Genomic DNA, 23,186 nt, shown 5'->3' with positions numbered 1-23,186 from the left:
GGGCAATATTCCACCCACTAATACAAATGATTGGGCATTCCCAACTCCCATTGATGCCAGGGCATTTTCTACTCACACCAGCCACAATTAATCTGGCCCGCTTAAAGTCTAAGGGACTTTACTAACTGACCCTTTATTAATAAAGTTTGGAGACCCCCTGTTCTACAATCAATGAAAAACAAATCTGGACATCAAATAAGGGGCTACATAACTTTATCCATATAAAATAACATTCCTGTTTATCTAACATCATTAATACAGGATGGCAATTCAGAAAGCCTAAATATATGAAAACACCACACACAAGTTACATATGCAAACAGTTGTTGTACCCATTATTGCTGAAACAATGCTTAAAATGGTATGCAAATCTTTCTGAACTGTAGAACAGTAGGCTGAAAATAATCCTTACCTGAACTCTGTCTCTATGTAATGGTTGGAACGAGCCAGGCAGGTGATCAAATCTGTTGTTGAAATAATAATAAAATATTAAAAAAAAACACAAAAAATGAACACTATATATTTCATGTGTCAGATTGAATAAACCAAGCCAGACACTGATGACAAAACAATGTTATTACAGCATTAGAGAAGGTTCACATATGATCCCGTCTGTCCTCCTCCCACTCCAATGCGTTTCACCCACAGAAGTGCTTATTCATGATAATCGGACAGCAGCCAGAGGAAAAAAAAGGGAAGAGTGTTTGGAACATCAGGTTTTAACTGCTCTATCCAATATATTTTATATGAACATATATTTCTACATGAAAGGGTCAGCCCAACCAAAACTGCTATTTTAGCTCTGAGTGGAGGTCAGTGGGTTGAATTATTTTTTTTTCTTTGGGTAGCCCTGTAATGAGATCTCCAATGGACTTCCTGACTCCAAAGAGCTTTATTCTTCCTATTGCAGCAGAAGGAAGAATATCTCGCTCTAATCCATTTCCTGTCATTTAAGTTTAAACCTTGTTGCAGACAATAGATGATGGTCTGACAACAGGCAGGTTTCTGCCATAAATACCGGTAATCACACTTGGATCTCCCTGGCTTACACGTTCATTTTCACAGGGAGGAAAAGGGAATGTATTTTTCAACTACCAGTACTTCATGCACCAGTTTACCTTGGGAGAAAATTATAGGCCAGGAGAACCCAACTCAACCTATATATTTTTTTCTTACCATGCCAGGTAGTGTTTGGCAAGGAGCGGTGATGCGTATTTTAGTGCATCTCAAGGTTTTTTTTTTTTTTTTACTTTTATTGAACTGTCACATAGTGCCATCCAGTGCATTTCAGAAAAATGTAGCATGTGTGCATTTTTCCAGCACCATACATCACACCAGCGTTGTGGAGTGAACGGATCACAAAGAAAACAAGCACTTATCTGCATTTTGCTTGAGTAGGAAAAAAAAAAAAAGCAGATCACTGTATATAGCCTGAACATACCATTAACTACTTCTGGACAGGAAGGTTTTACCCCATTAATGACCAGGCCATTTTTTTGTTATACTGCACCACATTTTAACTGACAATCGTGCGGTCGTGTGACACTGTACCCAAATAAAGTGTATGTCCTTTTGTTCCCCACAAATAGAGCTTGCTTTTGATGGCATTTGATCACCTCTGCCATTTTTATTTTTTGCGCTATATACAAAAAAAGTGACAATTTTGAAAAAAAAAAAAAAAACAAAGAAAAAGAAAACCATATTTTTATCTTTCTGCTATAAAAACACAGCCAATAAAATAAATACATTTTTCATCAATTTAGGCCAATATGTATTCTGCTACATATTTTTAATAAAAAAGAAATCCCAATAAGTGTATATTGATTGGTTTGCACAAAAGTTATAGAGTCTATAAAGGATGCAATATTTTTATAGCATTTTTATTTGTTTTTTTACTAGTAATGTCGGCAATCAGAAATTTTTAGCGGGACTGCAACATTGCGGCAGACAAATTGGACATTTGACACTTTTTGGGGACCAGTGACATTATTACAGTGATCAGTGCTAAAAAAAAATGCACTGTCACTGCACTAATGACACTGGCAGGGAAGGGGTTACCATCAGGGTCAATGAAATGGTTAAGTTTGTCCCTAGTGGGTGCTTTCTAACTGTGTAGGGGATGGACTCACTAGATAAACACAGATCACTGACAGAACAGCAATCTGCCTCTCCCAGGGACAGTGGTCTGACAGACATCGGGTCCGCCGGACCCATTGATTGACATCCCTGCTAGCCAATCACGGTGCAATCGACGTACAGGTACGTCATTTCGCGCAATAAAGCCACACTGCTGCAGTATGTACATGGCGGGCTCTCGGCAAGTGATTAAACTACACACACACATCCATTTCAGCTGTACAGATGTAGCAAGATGATCACTAAACACTATATTGCTGCACGATTAATCGTAAAAAAAAAAAAAAAAAAAAAAAAAAAAAAAAAAAAAAAGGTCAATTCACCCCCCACCACCGACAAAATTGCTGGTAATCTGCCAAAAAAGAAGCTCCTGTACTTATTGGAGCTTCAGGCGTTTTGCTTCAGGTGACAAAAGGCTCAGACGTGAACAGGGGTCATTGAAGTGAATGGGATTTTACTTGCTGGGGGTTTTGAGACTTCAGAGATGAGAGTTTCACGAGCTGAAAAACGCTCAGGTGTGAACAGGGCCTAAAAACATTTCCTCGATTCATACAGAGCTGTTCTCTGCTCACTCACAGCAGTCAAAAAAAAAATAAAAGGCCTTCAGGAAATATTTATCAACATTGCTTAAAAGGCTGCCAGATAACTAAGTGCCGGTTCACACTGTTCCGACTTGTCAGGCGTCTTGGTCGCCTGACAAGTAGCGGAACGTGTTGTGCAATTGGAACCGTTTTAATTAGGAGCGACTCAAGTCGCTCCGACTTAGAAAAAGGTTCCTGCACTTTTTTTTTGCAAAGTCGGAGCGACTTGTATTGACATCCATTATGTGAAGTCGTTGCAAGCCGCGCCGAAGTCGCGGTGCACGGGCGACGGCATTAGTCGACCGAAGTCGTGTCGCCCTAGTGTGAACCGACACTAAATGCAATGCTTTACTATGTATCATTTCATTCTTTTAGATCAAAGGAATGAACTTGTGTCTTTGAGGGCAGTTTAACCCAAGCCTTTTTCTGACACTTGTTGCTTGCAAATTAAAATCAGTATTTTTTAAATTACTTAGAACCCCCAAACATTCTAATATTATATCCAATCCCTGTCCAAACCATGCCGCCTTAACCTCCGCAACATCGCTAGAATACGGCCCTTTTTAACCAATGACACCACCAAGCTTTTAATTCCCACCCTGGTTATCTCTCGCCTCGACTATTGCAACTCCCTCCTCATTGGATTACCCTTACATAGATTATCCCCCCTCCAATCCATAATGAATGCTGCTGCAAGACTTATCCACCTTACCAACCGTTCAGTGTGCTCCACCCTCTCTGCCAATCCCTTCATTGGCTTCCACTCACCCAACGAATAAAATTCAAAGTGCTAAAAATAGTTTACAATGCCATCCACAACTCTGCCTCCAGCTACATCACTAACCTGATCTCAAAATATCAACCAAGCCGCTCTCTTTGGTCCTCCCAAGACCTCCTACTCTCTAGCTCCCTTTTCACCTCTTCCCATGCTCGCCTCCAGGATTTCTCCAGAGCTTCTCCCATTCTTTGGAACTCTCTACCCCAATCTGTCCGACTGTCCCCTAATCTATCCATCTTTAGATGATCCCTGAAAACCCTTCTCTTTAAAGAAGTCTATCCGGCTACTAACTAATAACGCTGTTTCACTTGCTCCATCAGCCCATCCCCCACAGCTATTGCCTTTTGTATCAATTGACCCTCCCTTTTAGATTGTAAGCTCCAACGAGCAGGGCCCTCTGATTCCTTTTGTTCCAAATTGTAGTGTAACTGTAATGTCTGCCCTCATTTTGTTAAGCGCTGCGCAAACTGTTGGCGCTATATAAATCCTGTATAATAATAATAATAATAATATATATATATATATATATATATATATATACATACACACACACATTTATTTAAGCAGAGACTATAGAAAATAAAATTGCGGTCGTTACAATATTTACATCACACATCATTTACGTCACACCGTATTTGCGCACCGGTCTTTCAAACGCAATTTTTGGGGGAAAAATACACTTTAATGAATTAAAAAAAAACAGTAAAGTTAGCCGAATTTTTTTGTATAATGTGAAAGAGGATGTTACGCCGGGAATTGTGAGAGAATCGTGATCTTTATTCTAATTAAAAAAATGGCTGAGAAATCCAAAAACTGGTTTTTACCTGGATGATCACTGCTGGCAAAATTTATTAAGAATCCTCTTCCAGATATGTGGATCCTGCTTTCGAAACGTACGATGGCTTCATTGCTGTCCAGATAGAGCTCCTTAGCAACATTATTCTGATTACCACAATAGCTAGCTGCAATTAAAATATACATATTTCATTAGTGTGCATGTATATAGCCATTATAAATTAAAGTAAAATACTACAAAATTGCATTTTCAATTTTTCCTGATGTGTGAAAAATATATAAACCATTTGGAAGAGTTATGTGAATGTTTTAACAGTCGGTGAGCAACTTCTAAGATTCTAGAAAATAACTTATTAGGTGTAAAAGTCATTACAAATCTAGTAATAACTCACTGATCAGGACTGTGGTAGTTTTGCCTAAAAAAAAAAAAAAAAAAAAAAAGAAGATGAACCTGTCATACAAATACTTTATCTTTATACCTAGCTTTAGTTGACATGATTAGAGATTAGATATTGGTGGTAGATGTGGAAGCAAGATCCGACTGCCTCCTTAGGCAGATACCCATGGTGCTAGTTTATTGCATCCTTTCAACAGAGAACTGCTGTGAAAATACAGCACCTGTTAAAAGTCCTGGCCATACTATGTGTGAATTTCAGGAGGCTTTTTAGGAAATGGATGAAAATTTGCTCAGTGGGTGGCCTTATTGGCCACCTCCCACATGACATCCTTCAACGTTAAAATCTAAGTAGCCAGGCCAGGCCGAACAGTGGCTACATCCAATAAGATGCAGATAATATTCAGGTAATTTTGACACCCAAGGGCGACAGCTGTCAAAATACAATAGGAGATTTGCAATCTGCCCTATAAAGCATTGCAAAAAAAAAAATCTATGTATGGCCAACTTTAGGCTTGAACTGCAAAGATAAGCATCCATAACTACATAGCCAAGACCAGCATATTCCATAAAAGTGTAATTTATTCATAATGTATTGGTCCATTTTACATAAAGTAGGCAATCTTATCTCTTACTCCCAAAGTTTACTAGCTGTTCTTTTGAATCTATCTCACTCAAGTGTCATTGGATGGAAAGTTAGCAATGTTTAGGGCATCCAATAATCCCACACAGCAAAGCATACATCGATTGCACATTCACGAGAGATTACCAACTCTAGTTTTTCCTAGAAAGCAGCAATCATAAAAGCTCCCTGTTGCCAGAATTTAGAAGGAGGAGAAGGAAACTATATCACAGGCCTTTTAGGACCTGAAACAAAAGGTTTAGATTTCTCCTTGTGTTGACTCTGCTTCTTAAGGAAGCCGTACATTGATCATTTTTTTATTCAACCAGCAGGTGAAACGAAAAAAATTAATCTGATTCCCTCATTCACACATACCTCCCTTCTGAGGTTTGTATTCTGACAGCGGGGAGGCTTCCTGGCCATCAGAATACACGTTCAGTGTTGCCAACTAAAGCCAGCGGCATGGATCATTTGGGGAAAAACCCGACAGGCTGCTTGTACATAAATGTATCAATAGATCAACTTGTGTACAACCAGCCTGCCCATACATGAATTGAATTTTGATCCATGTATGCCTGGCTTTAGTAATGTCTAGAGCAGCCTCTCAACCAGAGTTCCATGGAACCCTAGGGTTCCAGCCATAGGTTGGTTCCTTGAGCAATGAGAGATTTCTGCCTCTCAGATAAGTAACCACTCACACCAATAATCGTTTGAGAAATCTGTAAAGGGGAGATTCTTCCCAATGACCACAAATGTAAGGAGTATTTTTCCCATATATTTTGTAACTGTAGACATAGTAATTATTAGCAGGGGTTCCCTGAGATCACAAACGTTATTTCAAGGGTTCCTCCATGTAAAAATGGTTGGTTTAGACATAGGATGGGCCTCTTCTTCAGAAAATACTGGTTGTTATGCTGTCATGACTTCATAGATTCCATGATTGTTCCAGGTTAGTGAATTTAAAATTGGGAAGTCAGAGACAGTCAGGATATTATTATTTTCAGAAGGCAGGTAGCAATGGCATTCTTAATATTTCCCTTAGTACAAGGTTATTTTAGAAAAAAAGGTCAACCAGCACATCACCTGGCTTAAAAAAGTCACCACAAATGCTGTTAATAATCGGGGACATGCCAAAAAAAATTAGCTTTGTCAAATACTGAGCAGAATGGAAAACATTTTATTGGCAGGTTGTACATCTGGAAGATTTTAATTAGCATACTGGACCACACTGCATGGACAACATTTTTGAGCAGGTCATAATACATTGCACACGTGCAATTCAAAATCAGCATTACGTAAAAATGCACAGGTAGATGTACCAGTGTCAAAATGATCAATAGATGCAGACAGCAAAGGTTATATTCCACTATTTTTTCCACAGAGATCAAACTTGACTCTGTTCTGTCCCACCCCATATACCAGGGGAGGACTGGGCCAGGAGGCAGGGGGGCAATTGCCCCCCAGGCCACTCTGAGGCCCCATAAAAAGGCTGCACTGCTTCTGCCACAGACATGCCTAAAGGATTCCTGGTGAAGAGAAGTAAAAAGCCCTGACCGAGCTGTCCCAGCTCCCCCCCAACCACCCCCTGATTCAGCCGGTAAGTAGAGAGTATCTGGAGCAGGGCTTCAGCTTGGAATGGGGGTCAGGAGGAGGACTGGAAGAGGGAGAGTGGGAGGGGGGGGGGGGGGGTTGAGTCTCTGCGCCATAAGCCACTGGTTTGTACATGCCCCCTGGGCCGAAAGTTGCCAGTCTGCCCCTGCCATATACCTCTCTCTACTAGCATTTCAGTGCATTTTTGATGTGTTTTGCCAGGTTCCATTCAGAAAAAAGGCAACGTGTTCTACTTTTGTTGACAGCACTGGAACACACTGCACTGGTGTTAGCTAGGGTCACTGGAATCCATGTTGAACACTTCCATGCATTTCTGATGCAGAATAAAAGTGGACTGGACTACATCTGGGGTGAACCACACCTTAAATTTAGCTGCCTACATTTCTGGATCTACAGTACAAAGGACTTCGACATGCAATAAAGTTTTGCTCGTGCCTGTGTTTTACCATATATTCAGCTTCAATTTTGTTAAAAATTTGTTTGTGACAAGCTCACAGACAAGGAGATTTTTCATCACGGTCAATAAATGATTACCTACTATATACTCTCATTCTGACTTCTAAGCAACTAAAAATACACCAACTTTCCCACCAAAGCACTACACACTAAGCCCCTGTTCACACCAGTGCAACTTGCCATGCAATTTGACAGTCCCAAAATCGCATGACAAGTTGCACCCCATTACCGGCAATGGAACCGTTCATTTCATTGCAACTTGTATAGACTTCTGTTAAATGAAGTCGCAATGAACTCCGCAGTGCAAATCCCACTGACGTGCGACTTTGAAATCACGCTATGGTAGTGAACGGGGGCTAAAGGTCTGTACCTTTGGTTTAAAGTAGATCCAAACAAAATTTTAGTTTGGAATGACATTAACGTGATAAAACTTGCATAAGAGTTTAATGACTGGGTTTATAAAATACTTTAAAGGAAAGGAACAATCCTTAAAATGCATACCTGTGTTAGACATTTCCAAAAAAAAAAAAAAAAACTGCATTCATTTTTGTAAACTTCAATGCATCAGTGAATTCCTAACCCATTTAGTATTCAATTATTTTTGTGGAGACTGGATTCACGCATTTTTAAACCAAATATTTACTTTAGAATACGATTTTACTTTTACATTCTCTGCATTAAGGAAAAAAAAAAAGGAAAAGCTTCCCACAAACACTTCAAACCCAACCTCGATCCAGAGCTGTACCCATCTGTGGCAGCTATTCTACCCTCTCTCGCATCACTAGACTCAGAGGCAGCAGCAGGAGCCACTGGCTCCTGCTGCAATCAGTCAGTCCCCTGAGCAGGGGGCGGGGTCAAGCCACACTGTCTATAGACGCACACAGCCTGGCCTGGGATCCAGCCCCTACAAGTGCCTTCATAGCAAGCAGCTTGCCCTGGGGGGCACTCGGAAAAGAGGAGCAGCCAAGAATGCCAGTAGGGGACACCAGAAAAGGAGGAGATTTGGGGATTCTCTGTGCAAAACTATTGCACAGAGCAGGCAAGTATAACATGTGGGGAAAAAAAAAAAAAAAACACAAACAAAAGATGATTCAACACTGTCCAGAGGAAATCTGCTTTGCATAGCAAGGAAATTATTTATTACCATAGAGAAGCTAGTGACCGCGCTGAAATCCTGTGCTCGCCAATTTCCCCCTAACTACTGTAGTTTCCTCAAAACAGAAATAGAGTTTAGCAATTTTTTACCAGTAGGAAATGTCATCAAAGATGGACCCCTCTGATTTTTTTTTTGTGAGTGATTTTAGTAGCCTAACCCACACTTCTCAAATGCTGATAACGCAGAGAAGACACACATGAATGGGATTGTTTGAATTCAGTGAATACTTTGCTTTTAAAATTGCGTTGAAAATTGAAATAAACGTCAATGAAAAAAAAAAAAAACAAAAAAAAAAAAAAAAACACACAGGGTTGTAAATTTGTAGGTTCTCTTGAGTGTGCTGAACGCATTTGAATTGTAGGACTAAATGCAAAATAAGAATGCAGCTTCTCATTGAACACAAACGAGGACTACAAAACTACTGAACCTTCTTTTTTTATATTTCAGCGTTTCAGTAGACAAGGATGACACATTGGCGTTAATGAGTGTGCGTTCACAAATTTTATATTGTCATGACTCCACAATGCAAATTACTAAGAGTGGGATTAGGCTGATGAAAATAATGCCACCCAACATTCCCCTGTTTATAACCAAAGCTCGTTTGTCTATATGAAAATCTACAAAGTCCCAGTCCTCTGTGGCTCCACTGACATTTCACTGCGGACACACAGCAAACAATGTCAAATAACTTTCCATTGAGGTATTTACAGAACATGGAAGTACAGTGTAGAGTGACAGACAAACACAGGAAGAAAGTCTTTTCATATTTACAGTAAGTGGCCTAAGCCTCAACCAAAAAAAAAATATCTGAATACAAAGAATTGAGAAAACACTGAGATCATTTGTATGTGCACGTAAATCTGCAATACTGTCTACGATATATAAAACTGCTAAACCACACCTGAATTTCATAGAGAAACAAAAAACACATGTTGGCCCCTTCTAAGGTGAATTTCTTAACTAATATTAGTAGCCAGCATTTTATTTTAACTAATGCCCCGTACACACGTGCAGATTATCTGAAGACTTTTGTCTGTAGACTTACCAAAACCATATGAGGTCAGACCTAAACACTTTCAATTTGTATGCAATCCGGCAGGCCCTTGCACTACATAGAAAAAGGTAAATCTGAAGACAAAAGTCTTCAGATAATCTGATAGTGTGTATGGCCCTTTAGTTGCTGACCCATTGATCTATTGGCTGGCTTTTTTTTTTTTTTATTCCTTAACCCCTTCAATAATGAGATATTAGATCCAGGTGGGGCTCTCTCCTCCTTCTCACCAGTAGTTTTCTGAATCAGACCTCTCCTAACTTTGTCCCTTTAGTACGACGGAATTGTTTTACTCAACGAGTTGGAGCTCAATACGAGCTAGTTGATGAGCCGTGAAAAACTGGACTTGTATCAATCTCCATTGTTTGTGATCTTTGTACCTAGTATGCTCTATACCCAGGTCTCCTGAAACCAGGATATTTTTGCTTTGTACTGTTTGTTGCCGTTGTATCTTTTCATGCATACCTCTAAAAAATATAAAAATAATGAGATATGCTCAACAGAACCTGTAGGGTTGCCCAACTGTCACTATATGGTATCACAATCTCAGTACGAGTTTCTCACTGGATAAAGTCTATGAAGAATCGAAAAAAAAAAACCCAACCCAACAATGCCCACCCAAAATCGAAGCATAATTTCTAGGATAGGGTTTTTATTCCTTAGCCACTTTAATAATAAGATATGCACATCGGAATATGTAGGGTTGCCCAACTGTCACTGTATGGTATCACAATTTCAGTAGGAGTTCTCACTGGACGGAATCTGTATGAAGAATAGAAAAAATATCAGGTGGTTCCACTCACCATGCCCACCCTTTAACATGAATTCTGGGTAGAGTTTTTTTTTTCCTTAGACACATCAATAATGAGATATGCCAAAGAGAACCTGCAGAGTTGCCCAACTGCCACTGTATAGTATCACAATCTCAATATGATTTCTCTATGAAAAATATAAAAATAGCAGATGGTTCAGCCTAACAATGACCACCCAAAATCAAAGCATCAGTTCTGGATAGGGTTTACCTCAGAATATAACCATATATTGTTAGTTGTCATAAACCTCCAATAAGAGTATACAAGTAAACAGTGACCTATGGCCCCATGCAGAAATGACTGACCGGCCAGTGCAGGAATCCACACAAACTACAATACAGCAATCATACTATAATGAAAAAAAAAAAAAATCTATAGGATAATATATTGTCCTGTTTCCTCCACTATGCTCCCATAGAGCTCCAAGTTAGAACAAGTAATATATTTCCTTATAGATTTTTGTTCATTATTATTATTATTGACAAAAAATAAAAATAAAGGGGCAGGTGAGAGGCCACAAGTCTTACAAGATTGCTAACAAGCCATGGGTAATATACATGACAAATGATATATATATATATATATATATACACACACACACACACACACACACACACACACAGTTCCACCGATGGAGGTCTCCCCAGAGGAACTCTATATCAACATTCTATCAGAGACAAATAATAGATGTGTCAGTAGCAGTCTATGCATTGAGCCACACAGGCTCAGTGGATTAGAGCGTACATAGTCTGAGACAGATAAGAGGCCAGGGATAATGATACGAGGTGGATTGATCATATGCTGGCACAGGCAAGATTTCTCATCCATGAAGGGTACTGCTGCCTTTATCTTTTCTCTCACTCACCAGACAAATCTTAATAATTCACTGGCTGCTGATTACATGACATGACTTATGGACCTTTCAGTCAAAGGAAGGAAAATGCAGTTCTGTCCTTCATTAGGGATCATGAGCTGAAGCAGAGGGCTGTGTTACTGCAGAACGCTAAGGGCAGGCACCAGTCACTGCTTTGTTCTATCAGGCGGGTAAAAAAAAAAAAGTGACAAAGCTCTACAACGTCACTTTCAATAAAAAAGAGAGACTGTCCTCGCTTCGGCAGGACATATACTAAAATCAGAAATATACAGAGAACAATAGCATGGCCCCTGCGCAAGGATGGCACGCAAATTCATGAAGTGTTCCATATTTTTTGTTACCTATGTTGATCTCTAAAACACTGTCAACCAGCAGGTAACCTCCAGCTGGGCTCTGTTGGAAGCCTCATCTTTGACACGATTCACGTTTCCACTGTACTTTTCCTATGCTTAAAGTTTGGCTTTCTTTTTTTGTTTGATCAATCATTTGCAAAAATTTTCATGGAAAAAAGAAAAAAAAAAAAAAAAGAAAAGACTACAGTATTTCTGGCACATAAGGCCCCTTTCACACGGGCGGTTGTTGTGCCGTTGGTAAAATATGTTTTGTTATTTTGAAATTCCAACACTCCTGGCACCAAGATTATTCACATTTGTACATTGCGATTATGTGCGTTTACATGTGGCTGCGTTTAGCTGCGGCAGTAAATTCTTGCCTTTTGTATAGCAACTGTTTACTTTCTTTGTACTGCGATTACCTGCCTTTATATACAGATAGCTGCGGTACATCGCTCCTGGACGCTGTCAACTTTTTGTTTCCTAAATGCACAAAACTGTGTGTTCTGAAAATGTTGCTAAAAACGCAGTGTGTGAACGAGGGACGTCACGTGACCCGCGGCCGCCTCTCACTCTTCCGGGTTGGTGGACCTGATGCACGCCTGCTTGCAAACTCTGCAGATATGCGCTGTTATTTTCTTCAAAAATGTGAGTTGTTTACTTATATGGATTAAAGAGTGCTTGATTGCATACAGAGAGCATTAGATCGTTGTTTCTTTTCTCCTACACATATTGGTAACATTGTTTGAGGAGCTGACAGTGCATCGGAGATGTAATCATTTACTACGCTTAAGGAAGAAAGTGTGAGGATGCTTTGATTTTGAGATGAAATGCTGGTTGACCCTGTAGGGTCTCTTTGTTAAGGTGAGCGGCAGTGTGAACAGGTGGTGGGATTGCATGAGCACTCGTGGAGACAAGCACCTTATGGAATTGCCCTAGGACCACTTTACACTGGAGACTTATCTGTTTATATGGACACCTATTAACATTGGGACTCTGCATGATTATATAATTTTACCACTAGGATTGCGCTGCACTATTTTTCTATTACATAGGCATGCATTGTCTGCATTTAGCTGCGGTAAATAAGTTCCTCTTTCAGCAGCTAAAAGCTGCAATATAACCGTTCGTGTGAAAGGGGCCATAGATTCAGAATACAGATCAATAAATATACTTATAATACACATTCTATATATAAAACAAATTCAATATGACAGGGAAATATAGGGTCTAGTTTTCCTGTAGAGATCACTTACCGGTACAGAACACAAACAAAATACATTTTTTAAAAACTGCTGGTCCATGTTAAAAGGAAATTCCTAAGGAGAGAAAGGTAGAAGTTGTCATTGCGAATCTCCTTCTGAAAATGCTACTTGCTTGCTTGATTGTATCTGGCTTTAATTTTTTCTGAATCACTGGCCAGAACAAGCTTGCAGCAAATGAAGACCAAGTAAGGTCAGAAAACTAGGCAGAAGCCCAAAGAACTGAACCCAATGGATCAACATGATAGCCAGGCAACTGGCATTGTCAGGAGAGATATGCAAAGGCAGCCTACATATTCAGGGTAAGACAAGTGGGCTCTCCCCAAAAAACAAGTCAATATCGCCATCCACACACATAGAATGGATAGAGGAACCCCCTCACTGGGACACTGTATTTTGACAGTGGCACCCACTGCTGTCAGAATACACTGATCAGTGTCAGCGTCTGCAGCTACTGCTTGAGGAAAATTTGCCAACATGTCCCTTTGACTGAAGTCAAAGACTTCTGTTCAGCGGGGACAGCCACACATGGAGCAAATAGCCAGTCCATGCTGAACCAGCCAACTTTTAATCAGTTTATGGCAGCTTATCTTGTCTTTTTTTCAGCAGGATAGTCACTAGAGGGAGGATCTAGAAAACTGGTCATGAAATACCATCAAGAAAATATGGCACAGCAAGCAGGTAAAATGAGAACCTCACCACAGTGTTAATTTTGGCAGCAAATTTCAATTTAGTTTTAGTCTTAGGACTAAAATGGCATTTTAGTTTTAGTCCCATTTTAGTCTTCTGCAAGTGTTTTAGTTTTAGTCGTATTTAGTCGACTAAAACTCCAGTATATTTTAGTCGACTAAAACGCCCTACATTTTAGTCGACTAAAACGCCCTACATTTTAGTCGACTAAAACTAATTTTAGTCATCTATAATCAAATGGCTGTAGTTCAATTGTAATTTGTAATGCATTATTTAAGCATTTCTCTACAATTTCCAAACTCATTATATACTACTGCTGGTCCTGGAGTGAAAAATCTAATATGTTATTATTTATGCTTTGAGCATGCACCAGTGTTAATTTTTGGCAGCAAATTTCGATTTAGTTTTAGTTATAGTCTTAAGACTAAAATGCCATTTTAGTTTTAGTCGTATTTTAGTCTTAAGACTAAAATGCCATTTTAGTTTTAGTCGTATTTTAGTCATCTGAATTGTGTTAGTCGACGAAAACGTTTTAGTCGGTTTTAGTCGACGAAATTAACACTGCCTCACCACAACATTTGAGTTTACAAATAACTGAAAAAACCTTTTAGTTAACTTACAATAACTGAAAAGGTGTTCTCAATTAAAAAAAGCAAAAGCACATAAAAGGCACACTCCTTAGAGCACCCTAAAATGCAATCTGGACTGGTCAAATGAAATATACCAGCACGTGGGACAAGCATAACCTGTACTTTTATCTCTCAGGCAAGTTGCCAGGGACACCAATTATCTTTTTAGAGGTGCATAAGAGGCATTCCTTGTTTACTAGTATAAGGAAGTTCCTCTTCTAGGGACCATGAATGTAATGGGGCCCCTCCCAGCTGAGCAAAGTAAGAACTGCATGAACCAAGAGGCACTATTCCAATGACCACACTACATTCTTTATTCATCACATACTGTATACTCTTATCTGCAGCTTACTGATCATAATAGTGTACTATGACTGTAGATATAATAAATGTACCTCAAGACCTGAAATTGTACTTCAAGACAGTCTTTCCATGGTAAAAATATTGAACAAAGCTTCTGTAAAAGCTTTTAAAAGTTCTAGTCTTTAATAAAATATCAATATAAAATTAGTAGGATTTGTTATTGACTAAGAGATTTTACAATCTAGTGCATTAGATAAACTCTTCCAAAAGCTTGCATAAATTGGTTCACATGTTAAAAAAAAACTTTTTTTTTTATTTATATCTGTTTTTGTAACAAAGACCACTTTATATCTTAATCTGCCAACATCATATTCACATGGTGGAGCAACACAAATAGGAAAAATCTGAGAAAATTGGCTAAGGGTGAATGACAGCAACACACCTACCAAACTGTAAATGAAAGACTTTGGCCTTCATTTATCAAGCTGCAGAATCACTATACATGCAAAATTCCCCATAAACTTTAAGGTAAATTTGCCAATCGGGGCAAATATAAAGTTTCTTCCTGTGGGACCATGCCTGCACTGCAAGGGTCGTTCATGTGTAGGGAGAACAATAAAAGGAGATATGAAAAAAAACAAACAAATATATATTAATATATATATATATATATATATACACACACACATATACACAGTATATATTTAATACGATCCTCCACTCCAACTCGCAGCTAGACCGGTCCTCACAGCATTTGCACCCCTGCTTTCTACCAGTCTAGGGCACAGATACCATCAAGACCAGAGCAGGTTCCATAGCCCTGCTTTGGATGTGACAATGCCAAGGGACAGTCCACCCCCAGATAGTGGGGGGAGTGCCATCTGAGTGAAGGATCAAGTAAGCTCGTTTCTCCTCTCCCCCTGGAAAAATGAGCTATTAACCTTTGCAGTGCGGGCACAGCCCCATTGCTGGGCAAATAACTTTTTACTTGCCCATAGATGCGGTTTAAGTACTAAGTAAAATAGCCTCTCATCCATTGTTATGATTTGACATTTTAGCACGCCTTAAGCACTAATTAGCACTTCTTAAGTGATATTGCAGCTTGGGTCATTATCGCTTTCAGTCTGAACAATATAATAGAACATATGTTACATGGGGTCCTACCAGATTAGCGTCAGACAAATTCAAAATGAATGCCATCAGATTAGACTTCTAGCCAATCCAAAGATGTGTCAGCAAAGTCTTGCTGGCAAAATCTGACATAGCAGAACCAAACTGTGTTGCGGCTAGTTAATATTTCTTTATTCCTGATTCCACAGGTTTCCATACAAAAACCAGTAACAACCAGATCTATGCCATACAACCTGCACGTTTGCAGACAACCGATATTAATAACACATGTGTATGACAAATTCTGCTTCCTGAGACAAGAGACAACTGAGACAGTAACATCCGCTATAAATATCTGCCATGGACACACACAATGCACAGTAAACTTCTAATATGACCATACTTTTGTTCTGGTTCCTTACATCACACATGGATGAAAAACAGGAAACCATCCTTTGTCCAGGAATAACTTTACCCAAACATTAACATCTCTTAAAGCAGAACTCCAGACGAACAGCCAAATACACAGTTGTAATACACATAATTGTATACAGCTTTATTTTCCAAAAGATTAGTACTTCTGTTCAGTCATTCATGTGATTTACACACCTCTTCTACACTGAACAGCCAAGCAGGTAACAGACTTCATTCCATATTAAGCAATGCAGCTTCTAGTCCCCTTACTGTACAATTGACTCAATTATTGCCAAAGACCAAGCTGAACTAGGATTTAGAAGAGTGATCGTCCTCGCTGTGCAGGGTGGTAGATTTGGGGAAGTCATAAGACTAAAAATACAGAATTACAAACCTATACCCATTTCCTGGAATTCCACTTAAAAAATAATGTATCTGGCAATTCTAAAAAAACTCAGAATGAACATTTAAAAAAGGTGTATACCAACAGTTTTTTTAATGCATTTAACGGTCACACATCAAATGAATGTAAAAACATCAATTGCTCGTCTGTCCTTAACCAATATAATGCAGCAGCAACATCTGTTACGGAAGGCTCAGACGGACAAAGACCTGCAGACCAGAGTAGGCAGAAATGAAAATTAAGGTCATGTAAGGCCAAGATGACATATGTTAGGATTCCTTAAGCTCTGTGCACAACCTGTTAAGTGTTAATTAATTGTTAGGGATATAATGCTTAGTTGGCCTCTAATCACATTTACTGGATTTAGGGAAAGAGGTTTGCCACACATGACAATATGATAGGCTGTGAGACAGCCGCCTCTTATCAAACCCTACAGGACCTGACACAAACTTCTAAAGGACTTATACAGCCCACTTTGTTACCTTTACTTCTTAACATATATCTAAACCCAAGAACAAATGTAATGCATTCATTTGTAAAATTTCTGCAAGCAAAGATACCAGTTGATCCTGCCAGAGACCTTAGGTCTTTGTACCTTCTTATGCATTAAGCTGAAAGGTTAAAACAATGTTGGCCTTCTCAGCTATTTTCTACAGAGTGTTACAGAACAGCTCCCATATATGTAATAAAAATGAGGAGAGCGTTTGCAGTCCAAATCAATAGAGCAACCTATTATTATTATTATACAGGATTTATATAGCGCCAACAGTTTGCGCAGCGCTTTACAACCTAGTGTGACAACACTGCTCCTCCACAGATATAGTATGTTGAGTAAGCATTGTCAGCCTAGGACAGGAAGTGTGTTTCTGCCAGGACCAACAGGTGAAATTAAAACAAATATAGCCACCACATCTAAAGCCTAGTACACATGGGCCTGAACGCCAGGCGACATTGGCTGGGTCAATAAAAACCAGGATGTTCGGCTGGCTTCTGATGGACAAGCATGCTGGAAAACCAGCAGTCAACCGGCTCCTGATCAGTGCTCTCAGCGCTGACCGGAGTGTATTGGCGGGAGGCAATCAACAGCTCATCAAGGGAGATCACTGTTCTAACATCAAATTGGGTTAAAAGAAAGAAAACTTATTGTACTAGGCTTTGGACTGGTAAGTTGCAATAAATTACATGGTTTTGGGTTTAGATATGCTTATCAACAAGTTGAAACCCTTCTGGAAAAGCTTGCTGCCCACTAAACAACCCTAAGTCCCTGTTCCCACTAAGGCGACCTGTGAGGCGACCTGGTCGCCTCACAGGTCGCCGTAGGTCGCCTGCCATAGGGAAGCTGCGGACCCGTTCTAATAGGAGCGACACAAGTCGCTCCGACTTAGAAAAAGGGTCCGGAGCTTCTTTGGGGCGACCCGGAGCGACCGTCATAGACTTCAATGTTATGAAGTCCGTGCCGACCGCGACCTCGGAGGTGGCCCCCCCAAGTCGGATCGCCCCAGTGTGAACGGGGCCTAATAGCTTGATCCTCCGCATGATTGTGGAGTACAATATTGGAACAAGGCCAGATTAGGTTTTATATGACTATTCCACCAGCTGGAAAGCCAGAGTGTGAGAATAGCAATTTTTTCCCTATGAATAAATAGAATTATTCCGTTTATCATTTGTGATTTTTTTTGCCAAGCAATTGCCGTAATGTAATTATCTTTTCATACGTAGGACACATGCATCGCCTGTAAATAGATATACTAAAAGTACATTTTGTCCTTTGTGTCAACTCAATAATATTTAGGCTTCATGTACACGGGACGTTTTAAAAAGTCCCTTGAATGCTGGAATTCAAAGGACGTTTAAAAACGTCTGTTGTGTCGCATTTGCACCAGCGTTTAGCGGGTGTTTGCGTTTAGTACCGTTTCTAGAGGTCAAAAAATCATTCCCCTTTAAAATGGAAAAACGCGAGCGCTAAACGCGGGTCATCGCCTTCGGTCACTTTTTTTTGCATATGAAACGCCGGGAAACACACGTTCGAACGCAAATAATTGCTTTCCAAAAAACATCACTGAACTCAACTGCCTCTAAATGACTGTAAACGACCCAGTGTACATGGACAGATAGGATAACATGGAGGTGGGTTCAGGGGGCTTCCGAAAAAAATGCCCAACTGCTCCTAAACGGCCGTTTAAAAGTTGCAGTGTACATGAGGCCTTAAAGTCCCAAAAAGAAGACGACCATTTAAGGAACTTTGTTTTGCCCAAAAAACAGTAGAATTTGTTTTGGTTTTGCAGACATCTGATAAAATACCTTTAAAGCTTGCCGGTAAAGGGCAGATATAGCTGGTAGCAGATTGCACAAAAAAAAAAAAAAAACGAACAGGCTGGTTGTACTGAAGTTGATCAACTTCAGTACAACCAGCCTGCCCATAGATGAATCAAAACAAAATTTCCACCCATCTATGGCTGGCCTAAGAGTTTAAAGACAAGCTAGTTTAGTTAAAAAGGCAGAAATCGGTAAAGGGCTAAGACGCAAGGGAAGAGATGATCAAGTGTCACACACTTCCCTCACAAGACTGAAATTGCTCCCTGTTTAAAAAACACCTTCCAAGGAAGTGATAAGAAAAAGTGTCAGAAGCCAAATTGACAAAATTATCATTTTCATTTTGAACACAAATCTTTTGTAAATAATCCAACAAGGTAAAGATTGAACAAAGACTGTCAAAGAATGATTCTCCATTGTATGGGGCATTACCTCTACAAGGGTAGCTGGAGTTCCTTCTACTTCACAGCATAGTGCATGTAAGGGGGAAAGAAAGTGCCATCTTTTTATACAGTTTTACACTTAGGGCTGGTTCCCACCAGTGAATGTCCAGTGCATTTTTATTCTGCATCAAAAAAGCATGGACACATGAATTCCAGGGGTCATAGATCACATCAGTGCAGCACATTCCAGTGCAGTCAACAAAAGTAGAACATGTTGCATTTTTTTTCTGTATGAAACGTGGCAAAATGCATTAAAAAATGCTCTGGAATGTGCTCAACTTAAATAAAAAAAAAAGGAGGGGGGAAAAATGTACTGCAACGCATTAAAAAACAAGCCTGAAACAAATAATTTGTGATGTGAAATGGCCCTCAAGCAAGAGAAATTCCTCCAGAAGAACCAAGCATCCAAGGCTAATGATTTATATTGCCAACATACATTAGCCTTGTGCATTTTTCTCCCATTAATACAATACCTGACTACAAGCAAGCATGCCTCAGATCTTTCTTGTGTCTTGTGAAATAAAAACAGAACTTTATAAAAAGTAAGCGGATCAGTTTCAGAACATGCTACCAATGCAGAAAGGCCAGAAACTCACCAATTTCTTCACTGGATGATCCTTTGTATATTTTTAGATACGCAGATTCACAGTCTTGGGATTCGATATCCAGATCTGCCAGCTTAAGGTATAGGCTTTTACCAGCGGGCACTTTGATTTTTATTAAGCACAGGGTGTAGTTGGGGTAAGTGCCAGGATAGTTCTTCGATGTTAATGTTCCACTCTCTTCATTAGTAACCATATGTCCACATCCATCCACTGCAACAAAACACAAAGGAATATCAGAAAATGGGCTACAGCATGCTAAACAGCTAGGAATAGAATATAAAATAATGGCATATATACTGTATGTTATCAGTAATGAGATTTGACTTTTTTTTTTTTTTAAAAAGGTAAAGATCAAAGCTTCTAGTCAACAACTGCAGGGTAGGAAAAATGACTCCTGAATAATGTCTCGGGTTGTTTCTTCTAAAAGGAAACCGTATGACCTTACAAGAAAAACTTAGTCCATCTAAAACCATAAAATTTTAATAGGTACAACTGCTCAGAGCATGGTATTTAATGAGCCGTAGATAATCACTGGCACAACAAACAGAAGAGCCCAACAGTTGCAAAGTTTTAAGTTACAATGCTCTCGTTTCGTACATCACTCATTACACCATTTACTGTAACCTGAAATGTGGCGTTTATGGTCTTTGTGTTGTCTACGTTTAATAGCACTATATAAAGGCAGCTTCTGAATTTAAAGTTAGGCCTACACTTAAAGCAGATCTAAACTCTCTGAATCAACTATAGCCATTTTTAATCCTTCAGCTGGCCATACATGGATCGAAATTTGGCTGATTCAGCAAGGACCGGACGAAAATCGATCCATCTATGGGCAGGCTGGCTGAAGTGATTTGATTGATTGACTACACTACAACCAGCCTGTCTGAGTTTTTTTTCATGCGATAAATTGTGTTCTTCCTGCAGGGAAGGCTCCCCTCTGGCAGAACACAATAGCGCTGACTGTGATTGATAGGGGAGTCAAGCAATTTGTGGAAGGAAAGATAATTGCATAATGGCCTGCCTTAGGTTCTGCTCACACCTTGGCGTCCCGGATCGTGGGCAGAATCGTCGCAATTCTGCCCGCTATCCCTAAGCACGACAAATCGCAGGATGCCCGTGCGATTTCCAGCACTTCCAATGAATGGCACCCCAAACGCAGCGCGATTTTGCCGACCGGCGAATCGTGGTAAAATCGTGCAAACAGAACCGCAGGACGCCTGTCAACCAAAAGAAGTTATTTTAAGTCTTTTGGGAGACAGGCGTTCCACGATTCTGTCTTTGTGATTTTACCACAATTTGTCGGGTGACAACGGCGACAAAATCGCGTCTTGTTTAAATAGCATTTTCCGTTTGTGGTGCTCAGATACAGTTAAGTTTGCTTTAAGACAGCAGTCATAAGTCCTAAAGCCTAGTACACAAGATGAGAAAATTGAACGAAAAATACCACTTTCGGGGTGATTGTCCAATAATATGATCAGCTTTTGAGTCTCAATAATTACAGTTCATGTGAATCTATTCAAAGGGACAAGCACGAAAACAATTTTTAGTACGATAACAGAACTAATGATTTTCGTTTAATCAACACAGTATTCGACCGTAAAAAAAAACGAGTGACTAAGGCCTCTTTCACATGTATGTCTGTATATCACCCCATCCGTTTGCGGGTGATATACGGACATAATGCATGTCAATGGGATTGCGGATGTCAGCGGATGACCATCCGCTGACATCCGATTTGCGTCCTTTCAGTTCTGTTACGTTTTTTGGAACAGAACCCTATTATTCTTCCGTTTAAAAAACGGAAAGGACGCAAAATCGGATGTCAGCGGTGTCATCCGCTGACATCCGCAATCCCCATAGACATACATTATGTCCGTATATCATCCGCAAATGGATGGGATGATATGTGGACATACGGATCGGATGACACAAGTGTCTTCTGTGTCCTTAAAAAAAAAAGTGCCAGAGCGGATCAAAATACGGTCCGCTCCGTGTGAAAGAGGCCTAAGACTGCACCTACTTAAAACGAAAGAAAACATTACCATACAATACATCATCGCAGGAAAGTGTATTCTGTCTTACAAGAGTTTTTATAACTCTAGGAAACTATTTTCAATAGGAGATAAGAAAAAAAAATAATAAATTGTTTGATAACCTCATTGTTTGTACCAGGGTTAAAACTATATGCCCAAATTAAAAAAAAAAAAAAAAATCACCAAAGAAAACAAAAACCACAATGACTCACGCATACATGCTTATCAAGGTGTACAACCAGGGACCTTGACTGGAGCGTTCTGCGGTTGGGGGGGAGAATGCAAAGAAGCAGAACTTCCCCTTTTCGGTTAAGTTCTACTTTAAATTGTGCATCGATTCTCTTACTTCCTACTCCTAGATTTTATTCCAGTTACCTCTTCTAAAGCCATCCCACAGTGTATTGGATCAAAGTCACAATGAATCAAAGGGCCATTTCCTTTCCTGGGGACCAGGGATTTACTCTGCTCATTATCTTCTCCGGCGCTGGTCCCCTAACCACCCCCTCCTGCCTTGGAAGCCTATGTGAAAAGCTCTGGCAGCTGGAAACGCCACCTCCGCCAATATGCAGGCCATGATGTGGACACCCTTCGTAAGTAAAATAGGCATTTGGTAAATAAAATTAAAAACAGGGTAGCCCAGAGTACAAAAAAATTTTACATTAACCAAACTATGTAGTTGTAATGTAGTCATAACCGTATATAAAAATTGTACAGTGTAGATATACAACAGTAGACCAAAATAAAGGAAACACAAGCTCTTTATTAAGAAAGTATAGGGATTATATGAGGAAACTTTTCTTCTACTGGTATGTGACAAGTAAAAGGAGGCTGTGAAGTATCATGTATTCTATGCATTCTTCCAGAAAAACAACTCCCATTATAAACCTCACCCATCAGGGATCAGGCAAAGCAGATAAACAGGAACAAACCGCAGGCTATTGTTTGGACTTTGGACAGCAAATACCGAATGCAAATTACAAAAGCATTAAAATGATCCAACTGCTTCAGGAAAATGAATGGCTACAAATAAATACTGCTTTACTCAACCGGTTTCAAAACTCTTGTTTTAAACAGGAAACAATGCAAAACTATGATACAAACCTAAAGCAAACCTGTGCTTTACCTATTCAGGGTGAAGGACCAGGTTTGCTGAAGGGCTCATTCACAAAATCGGACTCAAAGCATTTTTCTAAAACTGAACGGAAAGCAAATTGTGGTGCACCAAGGTCTGGGTACATTGCTACTGTAACTGTGCGTTGTCGTGCAATTTAAAAGAATTATGAACGGAACCAAAATAAAATACTCATGAGTATGTGACTTAATGGTGTAAAAAGTTAAGGGAAGACCATAGCCCTGTGTACAGTGACAAGGACTTCAGTCACT

General features: G+C 39.6%; 1 protein-coding gene across 1 annotated transcript in view; it reads right to left on the bottom strand.

Annotated features, from left to right (window-relative positions):
* Window positions 1-23,186, bottom strand: part of DCBLD1 (discoidin, CUB and LCCL domain containing 1) — a 122,024-nt gene that overhangs the window by 43,518 nt on the left and 55,320 nt on the right. The window contains exons 2-4 of the mRNA XM_082249086.1: window positions 19,762-19,980; window positions 4,320-4,457; window positions 413-464 (exon numbers count right to left, since the gene is read on the bottom strand). Of these exons, the coding sequence (XP_082105212.1) occupies window positions 413-464; window positions 4,320-4,457; window positions 19,762-19,980 (409 nt within the window). The remainder of the gene's footprint in view (window positions 1-412; window positions 465-4,319; window positions 4,458-19,761; window positions 19,981-23,186) is intronic.

Source organism: Pelophylax lessonae, assembly GCF_965119305.1.
Source record: "Pelophylax lessonae genome assembly, chromosome: 3".
Lineage (NCBI taxonomy): Eukaryota > Metazoa > Chordata > Amphibia > Anura > Ranidae > Pelophylax > Pelophylax lessonae.
Note: the sequence above shows the minus strand (reverse complement) of the source record. Positions and strands in the feature narration are given on the sequence as shown.